Source organism: Oncorhynchus clarkii, chromosome 18 (assembly GCF_045791955.1).
Source record: "Oncorhynchus clarkii lewisi isolate Uvic-CL-2024 chromosome 18, UVic_Ocla_1.0, whole genome shotgun sequence".
Lineage (NCBI taxonomy): Eukaryota > Metazoa > Chordata > Actinopteri > Salmoniformes > Salmonidae > Oncorhynchus > Oncorhynchus clarkii.
The window spans coordinates 7,112,918-7,132,629 of NC_092164.1; the positions used below are offsets into that span (position 1 = coordinate 7,112,918).

A 19,712-nucleotide genomic window follows, 5' to 3' on the forward strand; every position below is an offset into this window, starting at 1 on the left:
GAATAGTGTAGAATATAATCGTGTAGAATAGAATAGTCCAGAATAGAATAGTGTAAAATAGAATAGTATAGAATAGAATAGTATAGAATAGTGTAAAATAGTCTAGAATAGAATAGTATAGAATAGTCTAGAATAGAATAGTGTAGAATAGAATAGTGTAGAATAGAATAGTCCAGAATAGAATAGTGTATATTAGTCCATCAGAGACTGACATTCTTCTTCTGTTCTGCTCCCAACACCCCCAAGACGGACAGACTCAAACAATTACACTACATCTGTTACTGTAAACTTCTGGTGTAGTTATTCAACCGTGTGTCTCTCCTGCATGTTGTGGGCACAGATGTGGAACCCTCCTTCCTCTTTAAAGATGTGGAGCAAGTGAAGGGAGAAGGAAGCATCAAGCGTAAGTTGCTGCAGTCCTAAACATCTGGCCCTAGCTAGCTGCTCACAGCAGCCTCAGAGACCACTGGAGTTGGCAACTTGGCACAAGTCCAGTCTAAAACCATCTGGGTGCTTAATGCCCCACTATCACCATGGGCATCAGCAGACGCTGGCACACACACTGTACTGTACATCACTGAGGAAAAGACACACACACACAATCGTGCTTGCACACGGACACACACTCACGGACACTCACGGACGCGCACGGACACACACACACACACGCACACGCTCCTTCTCACATTCCCTCTCTCCCCAATGTCCTTGTTGTAGTGCTGAAGGACTGGAGAGTTTTTAACAAAGTAAAGTTGATCATTAATGTTGGCAGTGAACCATAAGAGGCGTTCAGCCACAACTGTAATGACTTGGTGTTTGGGCGCCAAGCAGCTGCCAGGGGTGTGTGTGTGTGTGTGTGTGTACATGATCAGAGTCAGGTATCTTGGATGAGAGAAGGGAGGGTCTCCTTCTGTTGATTATGGCAGTAGATACAGTAGGTTGTCATGGTAACAACATGTATTGCTGATGGAGATGATTAGTGATGTGGATGATTATGAACAGATGCATTTTTTTATAGAGTGTCTTAATTAGGAGTTTGTGATGTAGCCTATACATGTTGTACACTGAGGGTACAAAACATTAGGAACACCTTCCTAATATTGATTAACAAAACATTAGAAGCACCTTCCTAATATTGATTAACAAAACATTAGAAGCACCTTCCTAATATTGATTAACAAAACATTAGAAACACCTTCCTAATATTGAGTTGCACCCCCTTTTGCCCTCAGAACAGCCTCAATTCGTCAGGGCATGGACTCTGCAAGGTGTTGAAAGTCTTCCACAGGGAAGCTGGCTCGTGTTGACACCAACGGTGTCACGACTTCCACCGAAGTCGTCTCCTCTCCTTGTTGGGGCGGCGTTCTCCTCTCCTTGTTCAGGCGGCGTTCTCCTCTCATTGTTGGGGCGGCGTTCTCCTCTCCTTGTTGGGGCGGCGTTCTCCTCTCCTTGTTGGGGTGGCGTTCTCCTCTCCTTGTTCAGGCGGCGTTCTCCTCTCCTTGTTGGGGCGGCGTTCTCCTCTCCTTGTTCCTTTCGGGGTTCGGCGGTCGACGTCACCGGCTTTCTAGCCATCGCCGCTCCATTTCTCATATATCCATTTGTTTTGTCTTGTTCCATTACACACCTGGTTTTCATTCCATAGTTACTGCATGTATTTAGGCCTCTGTTCCCCACCATGTCTTTGTGTGTAATTGTTTATTGTTATGTGGATTTTGTCAGGCGCTACACTTTTACTATGTTCTGTGTTTTTGGCACGTTATTGTTCTTATGTGCTGTCATATTTGGACCGGATTTAAAGTGCGCCTGTTTCTTACACTCTGTGGAACCCAGACACAGTCCAAACCCTCCTACCACCCAGCCAGCAATAAATCAATCATGCAACACAACTTTGATTATAGGCTTTACTCCAGGCCCTCTGTTGTCTCTAATTGGCCTTTGGATCTAAGTCCTGACCAGGCAAGTTACTCATTAAACTGCTGCCCTACACAGTGTGTGCATCCCAAATGGCACCCTATTCCCTATAGAGTGCACTACCTTGGACCAGAGCCCATGCAATACAGTTCTGAAGAACCATGAATCAAACTGGACAGTAGAGGCTAGTAGTCCGTGTCACAGTCTCACAGCTGGCAACTTCTAGCCAATGACTCTCCACCAGTTATGAATAGATGTTAGATCTCAGCAGTGGTTGAAAAAGTACTCAACTGTCATACTTGAGTAAAAGTAAAGATACCTTGATAGAAAATGACTCAAGTAAAAGTGAAAGTCACCCAGTAAAATACAACTTGAGTAAAAGTCTAAAAGTATTTGGTTTTAAAATATATTTAAGTATCAAAAGTAAATTAAATTGCTCAAATGTATCAAAAGTAAAAGTATATTTTTTATTGAGACGGATAGCCAAGGGCACACTACAAAACTCATTTACAAAGAAGCATTTATGTTTAGTGAGTCCACTAGGTCAGAAGCATTTAGGGATGACCTGGGATGTTCTCTGGAAGTGTGTGAATTGGACCCTTTTCCTGTCAAAATGTAAATAAGTACATTCTTTTCTTTAGGAATGTAGTGAAGTAAAAGTTGCCAAAAATATGAATAGTAAAGTAGAGTATGAATACCCCAAAAAACTACTTAAGTAATACTTTAAAATATGTTTACTTAACTACTTTACACTACTGGATCTCAGTATGGAGAAGTGTTTAGGCTTCTAGCCAATGGCTCTCCACCAGAGAATAGTTTAGGGGCTGGTCCAGACAGACAGGGGAGAGTAGGGGCTGGTCCAGACAGACAGGAGAGAGTAGGGGCTGGTCCAGACAGACAGGGGAGTGTAGGGGCTGGTCCAGACAGACAGGAGAGAGTAGGGACTGGTCCAGACAGACAGGAGAGAGTTGGGGCTGGTCCAGACAGACAGGGGAGTGTAGGGGCTGGTCCAGACAGACAGGAGAGAGTAGGGGCTGGTCCAGACAGACAGGGGAGAGTAGGGGCTGGTCCAGACAGACAGGGGAGAGTAGGGGCTGGTCCAGACAGACAGGAGAGAGTAGGGGCTGGTCCAGACAGACAGGAGAGAGTTGGGGCTGGTCCAGACAGACAGGGGAGTGTAGGGGCTGGTCCAGACAGAGAGGGGAGAGTAGGGGCTGGTCCAGACAGACAGGGGAGAGTAGGGGCTGGTCCAGACAGACAGGGGAGAGTAGGGTCTGGTCCAGACAGACAGGGGAGAGTAGGGGCTGGTCCAGACAGACAGGGGAGAGTAGGGGCTGGTCCAGACAGACAGGGGAGAGTAGGGGCTGGTCCAGACAGACAGGGGAGAGTAGGGTCTGGACTGCCCTGTAGCCTGGGTTTTTTTGAGGCAGACATGGCCCTGATAGGAGGGTGTCTGTAGCTGTAACCCTAACACTTACACACCTTCCCCACACACACACACCCTCCACGTCTTCTAATGAGCGTTACCCGTTCTCATCTGGCCTGCCACAGACTCTCTCATTCTCCCTCCACTCTCTCCAGACCCCCTAAAGTCAGGTCTGTATTGACCATGTCTAATCCACCTCAATGGCCCAGACCCACAAAATCCCTCTAAAGCCTACTCCCAAACCAGGGGTGGCATCTCTAGAGCCCTCTATGATCCAGCTCCATTCAGATATGAGCCTGAACCAAAGAGAGGAAGAGAGAGGGAAAGAGACGGGGAGGGAGGGAGGAGAAAAGGAGAGAGGGAGGAGAAAAGGAGGGAGCGAGGAGAAAAGATGAAGACAGAGAACAATGTGTTGTAAAAGCACATAAAGCTCCTTTATACGGATGCCAAGTCCTTTTATGGACGTATCAAATGTGATCATCTGTGAAAGATGAGACAGTCTAACTACTGGGTAGAGCGAGAGATGATGTGTCAACCATGGTGAAAACCCCCTGATGGAAGGAGTGGATAAATGCTGCGTTGGTGGCCTGTCTGGGACAGCCGTGGGACTACAGTACTGTATATACTGGAACAATGAGGATGTGCTGCTAACAGGGGCGTAATGACCAACAAACAGCATGTTTAAAGTCAACGCTTAATGAAGGCTTCGTAAACCCTTTATAAGGCCTTCGTAGATGCTTCACAAAGGTTTTATAAGCAAAGTCACACTATATAACAGGTGTTAAGGATATATCTGGATATGTGGTATAACCCTTTTTCCCATCCTTTACATACCATTTATTGATTAATGATCTGTGAAGCATCTGTGAAGGTCTTAAAAAGGCTTTTAAATGGTTGCCTGGTTTAAAGTGGGACCACAGCTTTTACATGGAATGACAAGGCACTCTCTCTGGAGAGGGAGCAGAGCAAGGCCTGGCAGACAGAATCTATCCCCCCCTTTCTCTCACAGCCATGAGATGCTTTACATGTTTTTGGCCAATGAAAGTCTAGACACAACAACTACCACACCATACTGGCAGTTCCTAGAAATGTGTCTTGTTAAAGGTTTCAGAATGTCAACTATTTCACTTATGGCTAATTCTCAGAGAAGTGTTCCTTCTATCAATATATTACTAACATTGTAACTACATTAGCACTTGGTTGTACAGGGGTTTCAGCAGACTCTGAACTAATGCCTCATTTGGGAAATTAAATGTTGGCTTTATGGACGAAACGGAATGGAATTAAAAGGATTTGGAGATCGACAAATAGTGAGGATCTGGAGTGAAGTTTGAAGAAAAAGTATAAATCTGATAAACCAGTCAATGTGTGAGAAATGACACCACAATATACACCATTATGCTGCTACCTTTATCCACCATTATGCTGTTACCTTTATCCACCATTATGCTGCTACCTTTATCCACCATTATGCTGCTACCTTTATCCACCATTATGCTCCTACCTTTATCCACCATTATGCTGCTACCTTTATCCACCATTATGCTGCTACCTTTATCCACCATTATGCTGCTACCTTTATCCACCATTATGCTGCTACCTTTATCCACCATTATGCTGCTACCTTTATCCACCATTATGCTGCTACCTTTATACACCATTATGCTGCTACCTTTATCCACCATTATGCTGCTACCTTTATCCACCATTATGCTGCTACCTTTATACACCATTATGCTGCTACCTTTATCCACCATTATGCTGCTACCTTTATACACCATTATGCTGTTCCCATTATACACCATTATGCTGCTACCTTTATACACAATTATGCTGCTCTCATTATACACCGTTATGCTGCTCTCATTATACACCATTATACTGCTACCTTTATACACCATTATGCTGCTCTCATTATACACCATTATGCTGCTACCTTTATACACCATTATGCTGCTACCTTTATACACCATTGTGCTGCTGCCTTTATACACCATTATGCTGCTCTCATTATACACCATTATGCTGCTACCTTTATACACCATTATGCTGCTCTCATTATACACCATTATGCTGCTACCTTTATACACCATTATGCTGCTACCTTTATACACCATTGTGCTGCTGCCTTTATACACCATTATGCTGCTCTCATTATACACCATTATGCTGCTACCTTTATACACCATTATGCTGCTCTCATTATACACCATTATGCTGCTCTCATTATACACCATTATGCTGCTACCTTCATACACCATTATGCTGCTACCTTTATACACCATTATGCTGCTCTCATTATACACCATTATGCTGCTACCTTTATACACCATTATGCTGCTACCTTTATACACCATTATGATAATATATTTTGGTCAGGGCTCCCTTGACAAATAGATCCCTATCTTAATGATAATAAATAAATACAATGCACTTCTCATAATGAAAACTCTTTATGAGACCAAAACACTACGTTTTTCTGAATGTTTCCTGAATAAAAAACAAAATAACTAATTGTATTCACTTCAATTATTCACTAATTGTATTCACTTCTCAGAGAAGAGGACCAAAAAAAAGTATACACTTAGATACTTACATGGACAAAACAAGTATACACTTAGATACTTACATGGACAAAACAAGTATACACTTAGATACTTACATGGACAAAACAAGTAAACAACTAATGTTCTCCAGTCCCAGTCCAGGCTCCAGTGGCCTGCTACTAACTGCTCTTTCCCCAGATGTTTCCCTGTGAATCACCAGTGTGTAAGTCTTTATTGATTTCCTGCCCTGACCTGTTGTGTTCCGTTGTTCCCTCTAATGCTGTAGCTAAACACTGGCCTGTGAAGTCTCTCCTCACACTCACTCTGTCCCGGATAAAAGGCTGCTCCTACTGGCAGGCTCCCACGACTAGTCGCTGTTTTAACTCAACCTAACATTCTACATGCTGGCAAGGTGTCTGTTTAAAACCACATAAACAAGATTACTTTGCTAATCTGAACAGTGAGTGGAGTAGGATAATTTATTCATTATTTCCTTAAGAAAGCAGGGAGCCTCGTCTCTGCTGGACAGGGACAACAGAGTACCCTTTCCATATCCACACCATTACTATCAAGCAACATCTTCAAGACACACATTTACATGACAACAATAAGATGAATCAGTGAGATATTAATGATATATTGTACTTTATAAACTGGGTGGTTTGAGCCCTGAATTCTGATTGGCTGAAAGCCATGGTATATCACACCGTATACCACGGGTATGTCAAAACATTTAGTTTTACTGCTGTAATTACATTGGTAAGCAGCTTAAAATAGCAATAAGGCTCCTCTGGGATTTGTGATATATGGCCAATATACCACGGCTAAGGTCTGTGTCCAGGCACTCCGCATTGCATCGAGACTACGAACAGCCCTTAGCCATGGTATATTGTCCCTATACCACACCTCCCCGGGCCTTATTGCTTAAGTATATGATAGGGCTAAGACTGTTAATGTTGTATCAGAGAGTATGCAGTGTTATACAATGGGTGGGTCTAATCCTGGATGCTGATTGGTTAAAACCGCATTACAGCCGGTGTCTATTCCACAAGTTACCACCGGCTAAATCTACGATGTTGAAATGCCTATTTACTCTGTTCCATCTGACTGTGCAATCCACTGTCTCATCAGCCCAGCCAGGCAATTTATATACTAGATCTACCCTGTAAAAAGCATCTAGACATTTTCTCCCATTTCTTTTAGACTAACATTTGGTTTTCAACAGCACAGATTTGTAATAAACTTGCTGTCTGTCTCTATGACATTTCAAACATTGTTTCAATATTGAAATTCGATCTCCAGGTAAACTAGGGTGATGAATATGTCGGGAGTCGGGACGAGACAGACAGACTGGCAGCTTTTCTCAGCCAGCTGAAATCATGAATCAGGAACATTTCTATGGATATATACAAAGAAATACAGTTAGTTTGCTGTCATTCCAGCTTCAGTTTGAAGTGATTGTGTTAGCTGTGTAGTTGGCTAGCTCCTCTGAACAGTGTCCTGGAGAGAGAGCAAATGTTCTATGCCAGGCGAAATTTCTCATCATTAGCTCATTGTTATAAATGTATTCAGATAAAATCACTAGACAACAGCAAATGCAGCTACTTTGCTATTATTCTAGCTGCACGTGACTGTGTTCGCCGAATTAGGCTAGCTAGCAAGCAAGGTATAAGAACGTTGCCAGCCATCATTAGAACAAACAACTCCACAGATTTAGAACAAAGAAACTTAACGACTGGGTCAGGCAAACGAACATTGTCGGGACCATATATCATGGAAGGATCAAATAGTGCGGATACATTCATCAAAATAATGTGTTTAATGAAAATATGTCAGTCATTATTTGAATATGTCGGTAACCCGTAGTTATAAAAGTGAAAATGGGGGAGGGGGGGTCAATGTGTCACGACTTCCGCCCAAGTTGGCTCCCCTGCCTGTTCGGGCGGTGCTCGGCGGTCGTCGTCACCGTCCTACTAGCCGCTACCGATCCCTTTTTCGTTTGTCTGTTGGTTTTGTCTTATTAGTTTCACCTGTGTGTATTCTGGTTTAATTAGCTTCCCTATATGTAGTAGTTTGACCCGCCCTTGTTTTGTGCGGGATTGTCTTTTGTTACGTGTGTACATATTAGGTCGCAGTGTATTTTATTTTCTATACTGGACACCCTGTGGTTTTGGGTTGTCTGGTATAGTGTCCTGCGCCCTGTATTGTATTGGGCTTATCAGTTTGGTGTGCAATAGTAAAGCACTTTACTCCGTTACTCTCTCTCTGCTGTCTCACAGCAGGAAAATATTGATGCAGCAACAGGGTGATCAAATTAAGATCCTACATCTACACATGCCTCCCATTCAAGCCTTCCACGAAAACCAACAATACAGCAAAACAGCATGATAACTTCTGTCTTCTTGACTTCTAAAGGCTTGATGCAAGTCTCTATCTACCTTGTGCTTCAGAGTGGTACAGCTGAGCCTGGATAATGGTCCCTGTCTCCCTGAGTCCCTGCATCCCTGAGTCCCTGCCTCCCTGTCTCCCTGAGTCCCTGTCTCCCTGAGTCCCTGGTCCCTGTCTCCCTGGTCCCTGAGTCCCTGCATCCCTGAGTCCCTGTCTCCCTGAGTCCCTGTCTCCCTGTATCCCTGAGTCCCTGTCTCCCTGGTCCCTGAGTCCCTGTCTCCCTGTCTCCCTGAGTCCCTGAGTCCCTGTCTCCCTGAGTCCCTGTCTCCCTGAGTCCCTGTCTCCCTGAGTCCCTGGTCCCTGTCTCCCTGAGTCCCTGTCTCCCTGAGTCCCTGGTCCCTGAGTCCCTGCATCCCTGAGTCCCTGCATCCCTGAGTCCCTGTCTCCCTGAGTCCCTGAGTCCCTGTCTCCCTGAGTCCCTGTCTCCCTGGTCCCTGTCTCCCTGGTCCCTGAGCCCCTGTCTCCCTGAGTCCCTGTCTCCCTGAGTCCCTGTCTCCCTGAGTCCCTGTCTCCCTGAGTCCCTGAGTCCCTGTCTCCCTGAGTCCCTGAGTCCCTGTCTCCCTGAGTCCCTGAGTCCCTGTCTCCCTGAGTCCCTGGTCCCTGAGTCCCTGCATCCCTGAGTCACTGCATCCCTGGTCTCGGAGTCCCTCAGCTAATGGCTGCTATCAGGCAGAAGAGAGAGCATTCAGCCCAGGATTCAGATTTGACACCTTCCTACTGTGACTGCATCCCAAAGGGCACCCTGACCCAACATCAGCATCTAATGTCAACCTCACCCTACACCGTTGGCTACAGTGTGAGAGGCAGGTCATTGTGTGGGTGGGTCACTGTGCCCCTTCTCCAACAGAGAGAATGACCTGGACTCTGGAGGCCGAAGGCCCTGGCTGCAACCTGCTGGGTGCTCAGCAGTTGTGAACTTGTGATGATTAATGAACCAACTAGTGCTGCCATTCAATTGCTGAACTTGCCTTTGTTGCTAAAAGAGCTCTGGCTGTGAGAGGGGGCAGAGAGAGAGAGACAGACAGACAGACAGAGGCACAGAGGGGCAGAGAGAGGCAGACCCAGGCGAGGCCCAATGTTCTGACCGCTTTGTTCGTTGACTTGAATAGGGGAACAGGTGTCAGCTCCCTGCCTCCCTTTTTTTTTGTACTGAATGACGGCAACTTCTTGACACGTAAATGACGCAATTACAAGGGGACTGAGGCTGGGTAATTGGGTAGCCGATTGACAGGGGTTTCGCCCCAATCAGACCTGTGTTCAAATAGTGTTTGTTTTCTTTCAAATGCTGTGAGGGTTTGATTGAGCCTAACTGGAGATGCCAGATGGACGGGGTTTGCAGTTTGCAATTTTGGGACTATTTTGTTAGTTACATTGCGCCAGGCAAGCACAGCTAAAGTATTTAAAAGAAAACGAATACTATTTGAAGCCAGGTCTGTTGACGATCCAAATCATTCACACACACACACACACACACACACACACACACACACACACACACACACACACACACACACACACACACACACACACACACACACAGGGCTTTACATGGGATTATGAGAGTGTGTGACAGCTCTGTGAGGGTGCCTCTGTGTTTCCCACACTCCCCGGGGAGAACCCCACTGTCCTGGAGAAGGACTGTACTACCACGTGGCTGTGCACCCCACCAGACATGCCACCAGGGGTCTTTTCACAGTCCCCAGGCCCAGAACAAATTCCACGAAACGTACAGTATTGTAAAGACCCATGAGCGCATGGAACTCCCATCCATCTTATATACAGTATTATACAGAGACATGAGTGCATGGAACACCCTTCCATCTTACAGTATTATACAGAGACATGAGGGCATGGGACTAACTGGTTGTGTGTATGTAATGGCATGTGACCTACTGGTGTGTATGTAATGGCATGTGACCTACTGGTGTGTATGTAATGGCATGTGACCTACTGGTGTGTATGTACTGGCATGTGACCTACTGGTGTGTATGTAATGGCATGTGACCTACTGGTGTGTATGTAATGGCATGTGACCTACTGGTTGTGTGTATGTAATGGCATGTGACCTACTGGTGTGTATGTACTGGCATGTGACCTACTGGTGTGTATGTAATGGCATGTGACCTACTGGTGTGTATGTAATGGCATGTGACCTACTGGTTGTGTGTATGTACTGACATGTGACCTACTGGTTGTGTGTATGTACTGACATGTGACCTACTGGTGTGTGTATGTACTGACATGTGACCTACTGGTTGTGTGTATGTACTGACATGTGACCTACTGGTGTGTGTATGTACTGACATGTGACCTACTTGTTGTGTGTATGTACTGACATGTGACCTACTTGTTGTGTGTATGTACTGACATGTGACCTACTGGTTGTGTGTATGTACTGACATGTGACCTACTGGTGTGTGTATGTACTGACATGTGACCTACTGGTTGTGTGTATGTACTGACATGTGACCTACTGGTGTGTGTATGTACTGACATGTGACCTACTTGTGTGTATGTACTGACATGTGACCTACTGGTTGTGTGTATGTACTGACATGTGACCTAATGGTGTGTGTATGTACTGACATGTGACCTACTTGTTGTGTGTATGTACTGACATGTGACCTACTGGTGTGTATGTACTGACATGTGACCTACTTGTTGTGTGTATGTACTGGCATGTGACCTACTGGTGTGTATGTACTGACATGTGACCTACTTGTTGTGTGTATGTACTGACATGTGACCTACTGGTGTGTATGTACTGCCATGTGACCTACTGGTGTGTATGTACTGGCATGTGACCTACTGGTGTGTATGTAATGGCATGTGACCTACTGGTTGTGTGTATGTAATGGCATGTGACCTACTGGTGTGTATGTACTGGCATGTGACCTACTGGTGTGTATGTAATGGCATGTGACCTACTGGTGTGTATGTAATGGCATGTGACCTACTGGTGTGTATGTACTGGCATGTGACCTACTGGTGTGTATGTAATGGCATGTGACCTACTGGTGTGTATGTAATGGCATGTGACCTACTGGTGTGTATGTAATGGCATGTGACCTACTGGTGTGTATGTACTGGCATGTGACCTACTGGTGTGTATGTAATGGCATGTGACCTACTGGTTGTGTGTATGTAATGGCATGTGACCTACTGGTGTGTATGTACTGGCATGTGACCTACTGGTGTGTATGTAATGGCATGTGACCTACTGGTGTGTATGTAATGGCATGTGACCTACTGGTTGTGTGTATGTACTGACATGTGACCTACTGGTTGTGTGTATGTACTGACATGTGACCTACTGGTGTGTGTATGTACTGACATGTGACCTACTGGTGTGTGTATGTACTGACATGTGACCTACTGGTGTGTGTATGTACTGACATGTGACCTACTGGTTGTGTGTATGTACTGACATGTGACCTACTTGTTGTGTGTATGTACTGACATGTGACCTACTGGTTGTGTGTATGTACTGACATGTGACCTACTGGTGTGTGTATGTACTGACATGTGACCTACTGGTTGTGTGTATGTACTGACATGTGACCTACTGGTGTGTGTATGTACTGACATGTGACCTACTTGTGTGTATGTACTGACATGTGACCTACTGGTTGTGTGTATGTACTGACATGTGACCTAATGGTGTGTGTATGTACTGACATGTGACCTACTTGTTGTGTGTATGTACTGACATGTGACCTACTGGTGTGTATGTACTGACATGTGACCTACTTGTTGTGTGTATGTACTGGCATGTGACCTACTGGTGTGTATGTACTGACATGTGACCTACTTGTTGTGTGTATGTACTGACATGTGACCTACTGGTGTGTATGTACTGCCATGTGACCTACTTGTTGTGTGTATGTACTGACATGTGACCTACTGGTGTGTGTATGTACTGACATGTGACCTACTTGTTGTGTGTATGTACTGACATGTGACCTACTGGTTGTGTGTATGTACTGACATGTGAACTACTGGTTGTGTGTATGTACTGACATGTGACCTACTGGTTGTGTGTATGTACTGACATGTGACCTACTGGTGTGTGTATGTACTGACATGTGACCTACTGGTTGTGTGTATGTACTGACATGTGACCTACTGGTGTGTGTATGTACTGACATGTGACCTACTTGTGTGTATGTACTGACATGTGACCTACTGGTTGTGTGTATGTACTGACATGTGACCTAATGGTGTGTGTATGTACTGACATGTGACCTACTTGTTGTGTGTATGTACTGACATGTGACCTACTGGTGTGTATGTACTGACATGTGACCTACTTGTTGTGTGTATGTACTGACATGTGACCTACTGGTGTGTATGTACTGACATGTGACCTACTGGTTGTGTGTATGTACTGACATGTGACCTAATGGTGTGTGTATGTACTGACATGTGACCTACTGGTTGTGTGTATGTACTGACATGTGACCTACTGGTGTGTGTATGTACTGACATGTGACCTACTGGTTGTGTGTATGTACTGACATGTGACCTACTGGTGTGTGTATGTACTGACATGTGACCTACTTGTGTGTATGTACTGACATGTGACCTACTGGTTGTGTGTATGTACTGACATGTGACCTAATGGTGTGTGTATGTACTGACATGTGACCTACTTGTTGTGTGTATGTACTGACATGTGACCTACTGGTGTGTATGTACTGACATGTGACCTACTTGTTGTGTGTATGTACTGACATGTGACCTACTGGTGTGTATGTACTGACATGTGACCTACTTGTTGTGTGTATGTACTGACATGTGACCTACTGGTGTGTGTATGTACTGACATGTGACCTACTTGTTGTGTGTATGTACTGACATGTGACCTACTGGTTGTGTGTATGTACTGACATGTGACCTACTGGTGTGTGTATGTACTGACATGTGACCTACTGGTTGTGTGTATGTACTGACATGTGACCTACTGGTGTGTGTATGTACTGACATGTGACCTACTTGTGTGTATGTACTGACATGTGACCTACTGGTTGTGTGTATGTACTGACATGTGACCTAATGGTGTGTGTATGTACTGACATGTGACCTACTTGTTGTGTGTATGTACTGACATGTGACCTACTGGTGTGTATGTACTGACATGTGACCTACTTGTTGTGTGTATGTACTGACATGTGACCTACTGGTGTGTATGTACTGACATGTGACCTACTTGTTGTGTGTATGTACTGACATGTGACCTACTGGTGTGTGTATGTACTGACATGTGACCTACTTGTTGTGTGTATGTACTGACATGTGACCTACTGGTTGTGTGTATGTACTGACATGTGAACTACTGGTTGTGTGTATGTACTGACATGTGACCTACTGGTTGTGTGTATGTACTGACATGTGACCTACACACACACGCTACATGTTAATGTTTTTAAATGTATGTAAATTGTAGTCTTGTCTGTAATGTATTTTTCGTTCTGTGTCGGACCCCAGTTAGAATAGCTGTCCCCATTGGCGTGGGCTAATGGGAGATCCTAACCAATCAAATCAAACCACAACTAGCTGCACATACTAGCTTTCTGTGTGTCTGCGTGTGTGTGTGGGGTGTGTGTGTGTGTGTGTGTGTGTGTGTGTGTGTGTGTGTGTGTGTGTGTGTGTGTGTGTGTGTGTGTGTGTGTGTGTGTGTGTGAGCTTGCGTGTGTGTCAGTCTGCCATGTAATGATTTCAACAAAGTAAATAAACATGAGATAATAATGAAAGTTAACCATGTGAATTACTGGTAGAAGAGATTTAGAGTTGAAGTCGCTCAGCCTGCTCAGCCCTGGTCTGTCTTCTACTACGGCTCTCCCTGTCAGCTAAAAACATTATTTGAAGACAACTAATCTTTTGTGGGAAGGAATAAACAAAACACCGTTTTAGGAAGTGGACAAACATGCTGATCTAAAACAGGAGATTAGAAGTCGTTTTATTTTTAATGCCACTATGTTACGTGTTCTGTGAGCCGTTTAAAAACTCTGTTCTGACTCTTAACTACTGCTACTCCTAAACAGACCCCCTCTCTAAACCAGACCCCCTCTCTATAGCATACCAGACCCCCTCTCTATAGCATACCAGACCCCCTCTCTATAACAGACCCCTTCTATAAACCAGACCCCCTCTCTATAACAGACCCCTTCTATAAACCAGACCCCCTATCTATAGCATACCAGACCCCCTCTCTATAACAGACCCCTTCTATAAACCAGACCCCCTCTCTATAGCATACCAGACCCCCTCTCTATAACAGACCCCTTCTATAAACCAGACCCCCTCTCTATAGCATACCAGACCCACTCTCTATACCAAACCCCCTCTCTATAGCATACCAGACCGCCTCTCTATAACAGACCCCTTCTATAAACCAGACCCCCTCTCTATAGCATACCAGACCAACTCTCTAAGCCAGACCCCCTCTCTATACCAGACCCCCTCTCTATACCAGACACCCTCTCTAAGCCTCTCTATAGCAGACCCCTCTCTAAACCAGACACCCTCTCTAAACCAGACTCCCTCTCTAAACCAGACCCCCTCTCTTTAACAGACCCCCTCTCTATAACAGAACCCCTCTCTATGCCAGACCCCCTCTCTAAACCAGACCCTCTCTCTTTACCAGACCCACTCTCTAAACCAGACCCCCTCTCTATAACATACCAGACCCCTTCTCTATAGCAGACCACATCTCTATAACAGACCCCTCTCTATAGCAGACCCCCTCTCTAAACCAGACCCCCTCTCTATACCAGACCCCCTCTCTATACCAGACCCCCTCTCTAAACCAGACCCCCTCTCTATAACATTCCAGACCCCCTCTCTATAGCAGACCCCATCTCTATAGCAGACCCCTCTCTATAGCAGACCCCCTCTCTAAACCAGACCCCCTCTCTATACCAGACCCCCTCTCTATACCAGACCCCCTCTCTATACCAAACCCCCTCTCTAAGCCAGACCCCTGTCTATACCAGACCCCCTCTCTAAGCCAGACCCCTGTCTATACCAGACCCCCTCTCTAAGCCAGACCCCCTCTCTATACCAGACCCCCTCTCTAAGCCAGACCCCTGTCTATACCAGACCCCCTGTCTATACCAGACCCCCTCTTTAAGCCAGACCCCTGTCTATACCAGACCCCCTGTCTATACAAGACCTCCTCTCTAAGCCAGACCCCTGTCTATACCAGACCCCCTCTCTATACCAGACACCCTCTCTAAGCCATACCCCCTCTCTATACCAGACCCCCTCTCTATACCAGAGGTATACCAGACACCCTCTCTAAGCCTCTCTATAGCAGACCCCTCTCTAAACCAGACACCCTCTCTAAACCAGACCCCCTCTCTAAACCAGACCCCCTCTCTATAACGGACCCCCTCTCTATAACAGAACCCCTCTCTATGCAAGACCCCCTCTCTAAACCAGACCCTCTCTCTATACCAGACCCACTCTCTAAACCAGACCCCCTCTCTATAACATACCAGACCCCCTCTCTATAGCAGACCCCATCTCTATAACAGACCCCTCTCTATAGCAGACCCCCTCTCTAAACCAGACCCCCTCTCTATACCAGACCCCCTCTCTATACCAGACCCCCTCTCTAAACCAGACCCCCTCTCTATAACATTCCAGACCCCCTCTCTATAGCAGACCCCATCTCTATAGCAGACCCCTCTCTATAGCAGACCCCCTCTCTAAACCAGACCCCCTCTCTATACCAGACCCCCTCTCTATACCAGACCCCCTCTCTAAGCCAGACCCCCTCTCTAAGCCAGACCCCCTCTCTATACCAAACCCCCTCTCTAAGCCAGACCCCTGTCTATATCAGACCCCCTCTCTAAGCCAGACCCCTGTCTATACCAGACCCCCTCTCTAAGCCAGACCCCCTCTCTATAACAGACCCCCTCTCTATACCAGACCCCCTCTCTATACCAGACCCACTCTCTAAACCAGACCCCCTCTCTATAACATACCATACCCCCTCTCTATAGCAGACCCCATCTCTATAGCAGACCCCCTCTCTATAACAGACCCCTTCTCTATACCAGACCCCCTCTCTATACCAGACCCCCTCTCTATACCAGACCCCCTCTCTAAGCCAGACCCCTGTCTATACCAGACCCCCTCTCTAAGCCAGACCCCTTCTCTATAACAGACCCCTGTCTATACCAGACACCCTCTCTAAGCCATACCCCCTCTCTAAGCCAGACCCCCTCTCTATACCAGACCCCTCTCTATAACAGACCACCTCTCTATAACAGAGCCCCTCTCTATACCAGACCCCCTCTCTATACCAGACCCCCTCTCTATAACATACCAGACCCCCTCTCTATAGCAGACCCCATCTCTATAGCAGACCCCTCTCTATGACAGACCCCCTCTCTAAGCCAGACCCCCTCTCTATAACAGACCCCCTCTCTATAACAGACCCCCTCTCTATACCAGACCCCCTCTCTATACCAAACCCACTCTCTAAACCAGACCCCCTCTCTATACCAGACCACCTCTCTACAGCAGACCCCATCTCTATAGCAGACCCCTCTCTATAGCAGACCCCCTCTCTATACCAGACCCCCTCTCTATACCAGACCCCCTCTCTATAGCATACCAGACACCCTCTCTCAGCCTCTCTATAGCAGACCCCCTCTCTATAACAGACCCCCTCTCTGTACCAGACTCCATAAAGCCTACATACCACCACTAGGCCCTGTTCAGTGGGGAAGAAAATGTTAGTGAAATGACAATAAATGATCTGAACTCCTCCAATAACAATAACACATATTTTTAGTTTTCGACTGCAAAACGTTTTGCTATGCTGGTTCCCACTGAATGCAACCTAGTATTATTGGAGCCAAGTGGGCCATTCAGAAACGTTGTGGGATGGTTGGGTTCTCACAGTTCAGTCAGGCATGTTAACCATCACATCGTTTAACCACAGGAAGGAATCTTTCACCCACATGATCTTTAACCTGGCCACTAACTATCACCACTTAGCCGTTCTTTAGAACAACAAATAATTTTCCCCTTTCCTTCCCTCCAGGCCTCCACCTACATAAATCATTCCATAGATATATCATTCCAGACGTAAATCATTCCAGACATAAATCATTCCAGACATAAATCATTCCAGACATAAATCATTCCATAAATATATCATTCCAGACATAAATCATTCCATACATATATCATTCCAGACATAAATCATTCCATAAATATATCATTCCAGACGTAAATCATTCCAGACATAACTCATTCCAGACATAAATCATTCCAGACATAAATCATTCCATAAATATATCATTCCAGACGTAAATCATTCCATACATATATCATTCCAGACATAAATCATTCCATAAATATATCATTCCAGACATAAATCATTCCAGACATAAATCATTCCAGACATATATCATTCCAGACGTAAATCATTCCATACATATATCATTCCAGACATAAATCATTCCATAAATATATCATTCCAGACGTAAATCATTCCAGACATAAATCATTCCAGACATAAATCATTCCAGACATAAATCATTCCAGACATAAATCATTCCATAAATATATCATTCCAGACGTAAATCATTCCATACATATATCATTCCAGACATAAATCATTCCATAAATATATCATTCCAGACATAAATCATTCCAGACATAAATCATTCCAGACATAAATCATTCCAGACATAAATCATTCCAGACATAAATCATTCCATAAATATATCATTCCAGACGTAAATCATTCCAGACATAAATCATTCCATACATAAATCATTCCAGACATAAATCATTCCATAGATAAATCATTCCAGACATAAATCATTCCATAGATATATCATTCCATAGATATATCATTCAAAAGATATATCATTCCATAGATATATCATTCCATAGATATCATTCCATAGATATATCATTCCATAGATATCATTCCATAGATATATCATTCCATAGATATATAATTCCATAGATATATAATTCCATAGATAAATTATTCCAGACATAAATCATTCCATAGATAAATCATTCCATACATAAATCATTCCATAGATAAATCATTCCATAGATATATCATTCCAGACATAAATCATTCCATAGATATATCATTCCAGACATAAATCATTCCATAGATATATCATTCCAGACATAAATCATTCCATAGATATATCATTCCATGCTTAATATGAAGTTTATCTGCAGAATTTGTATAACGCTGAAATCTCTCTCTCACTATCCATCCATTGTAATGGATCATATTCACAGAGTAAACACATGGTAGGAAAACAGACATTGTAATGGATCATATTCACAGAGTAAACACATGGTAGGAAAACAGACATTGTAATGGAATCATATTCACAGAGTAAACACATGGTAGCAGAACAGACATTGTGGACACGTTCCTCTGCCCAGGTGTTGTTGATACTTGCCAGAGCTTACAACACCTGGACAGGTATTTTACCTATCAGCTAACCATCATCTGTTATTGCAATCTGGTGCCCTACGGCATAGTCGATGACGTGGCACACAACCATTGCGTTTGGGGAACAGGCGTTCGGTCACGGCTCAACCCTGAAATCAGGAAACAGCCATTGTAGCCGAACCCTGATGGATCTATAGAACTGCCAAGTTGTTGACTGAACGGAGTGGTGTGAGTTTCTGAAACTAATGCAGATCGATGACATGGCAATGAAGCGTCACAATTTCCCAATTCAGATGTCTTTCCTCCTTTTTCTCGTCAGTAGAGAGAATACAATGAGAGAGTTCTCACACTGACCCTTCAGGTGACCGTGAGGTCTCTGTGTTGGACACTACACTCAACACTTGTTCATACTCAGTCACATTACCAGATTTCTAAAATGACACAAACGTTCCTTACTTTGATATACTGACCCCCTATGTCTATGTGGTCCTGTCTTGATGTTTTATAAGGACTCCCTATGTCTATGTGGTCCTGTCTTGATGTTTTATAAGGACTTCCTATGTCTATGTGGTCCTGTCCTGATGTTTTATAAGGACTTCCTATGTCTATGTGGTCCTGTCCTGATGTTTTATAAGGACTTCCTATGTCTATGTGGTCCTGTCTTGATGTTTTTGCTTACTGTCTATATTATAATATTATCAATATCTATAATACATTTAATATATTCTGTATTAGAGCACAATAAGAAAAGGGAAAACTTATTTGCTTCCTAATTTAGGAGCCACTCCTCCTCTCTGGGAAGGATTGGACTCCTTCCAAACATGATTAAAAGGAATGGGTAGGACCCACTGGCCCCGCAACCCCCAAATTCCACCCGGAACAAAGAGGGTCGCAAAACAACAGCCCTCCTCCTAAACACATCGCTCTAAAATGA

General features: G+C 44.6%; 3 protein-coding genes across 3 annotated transcripts in view; all 3 read right to left on the minus strand.

Annotated features, from left to right (window-relative positions):
- Positions 1 to 19,712, minus strand: part of LOC139372956 (general transcription factor II-I repeat domain-containing protein 2-like) — a 979,173-nt gene that overhangs the window by 192,532 nt on the left and 766,929 nt on the right. The window lies entirely within an intron of this gene.
- Positions 1 to 19,712, minus strand: part of LOC139372424 (semaphorin-5B-like) — a 107,724-nt gene that overhangs the window by 68,994 nt on the left and 19,018 nt on the right. The gene's annotated exons all lie outside the window — the stretch shown is intronic.
- Positions 6,378 to 8,945, minus strand: LOC139373944 (octapeptide-repeat protein T2-like). Its single transcript, XM_071115027.1, has 2 exons — positions 8,322 to 8,945; positions 6,378 to 6,401 (listed from the first exon to the last, which is right to left on the minus strand). Exons 1-2 carry the CDS (start codon positions 8,943 to 8,945, stop codon positions 6,378 to 6,380), a joined length of 648 nt encoding a protein of 215 aa, XP_070971128.1.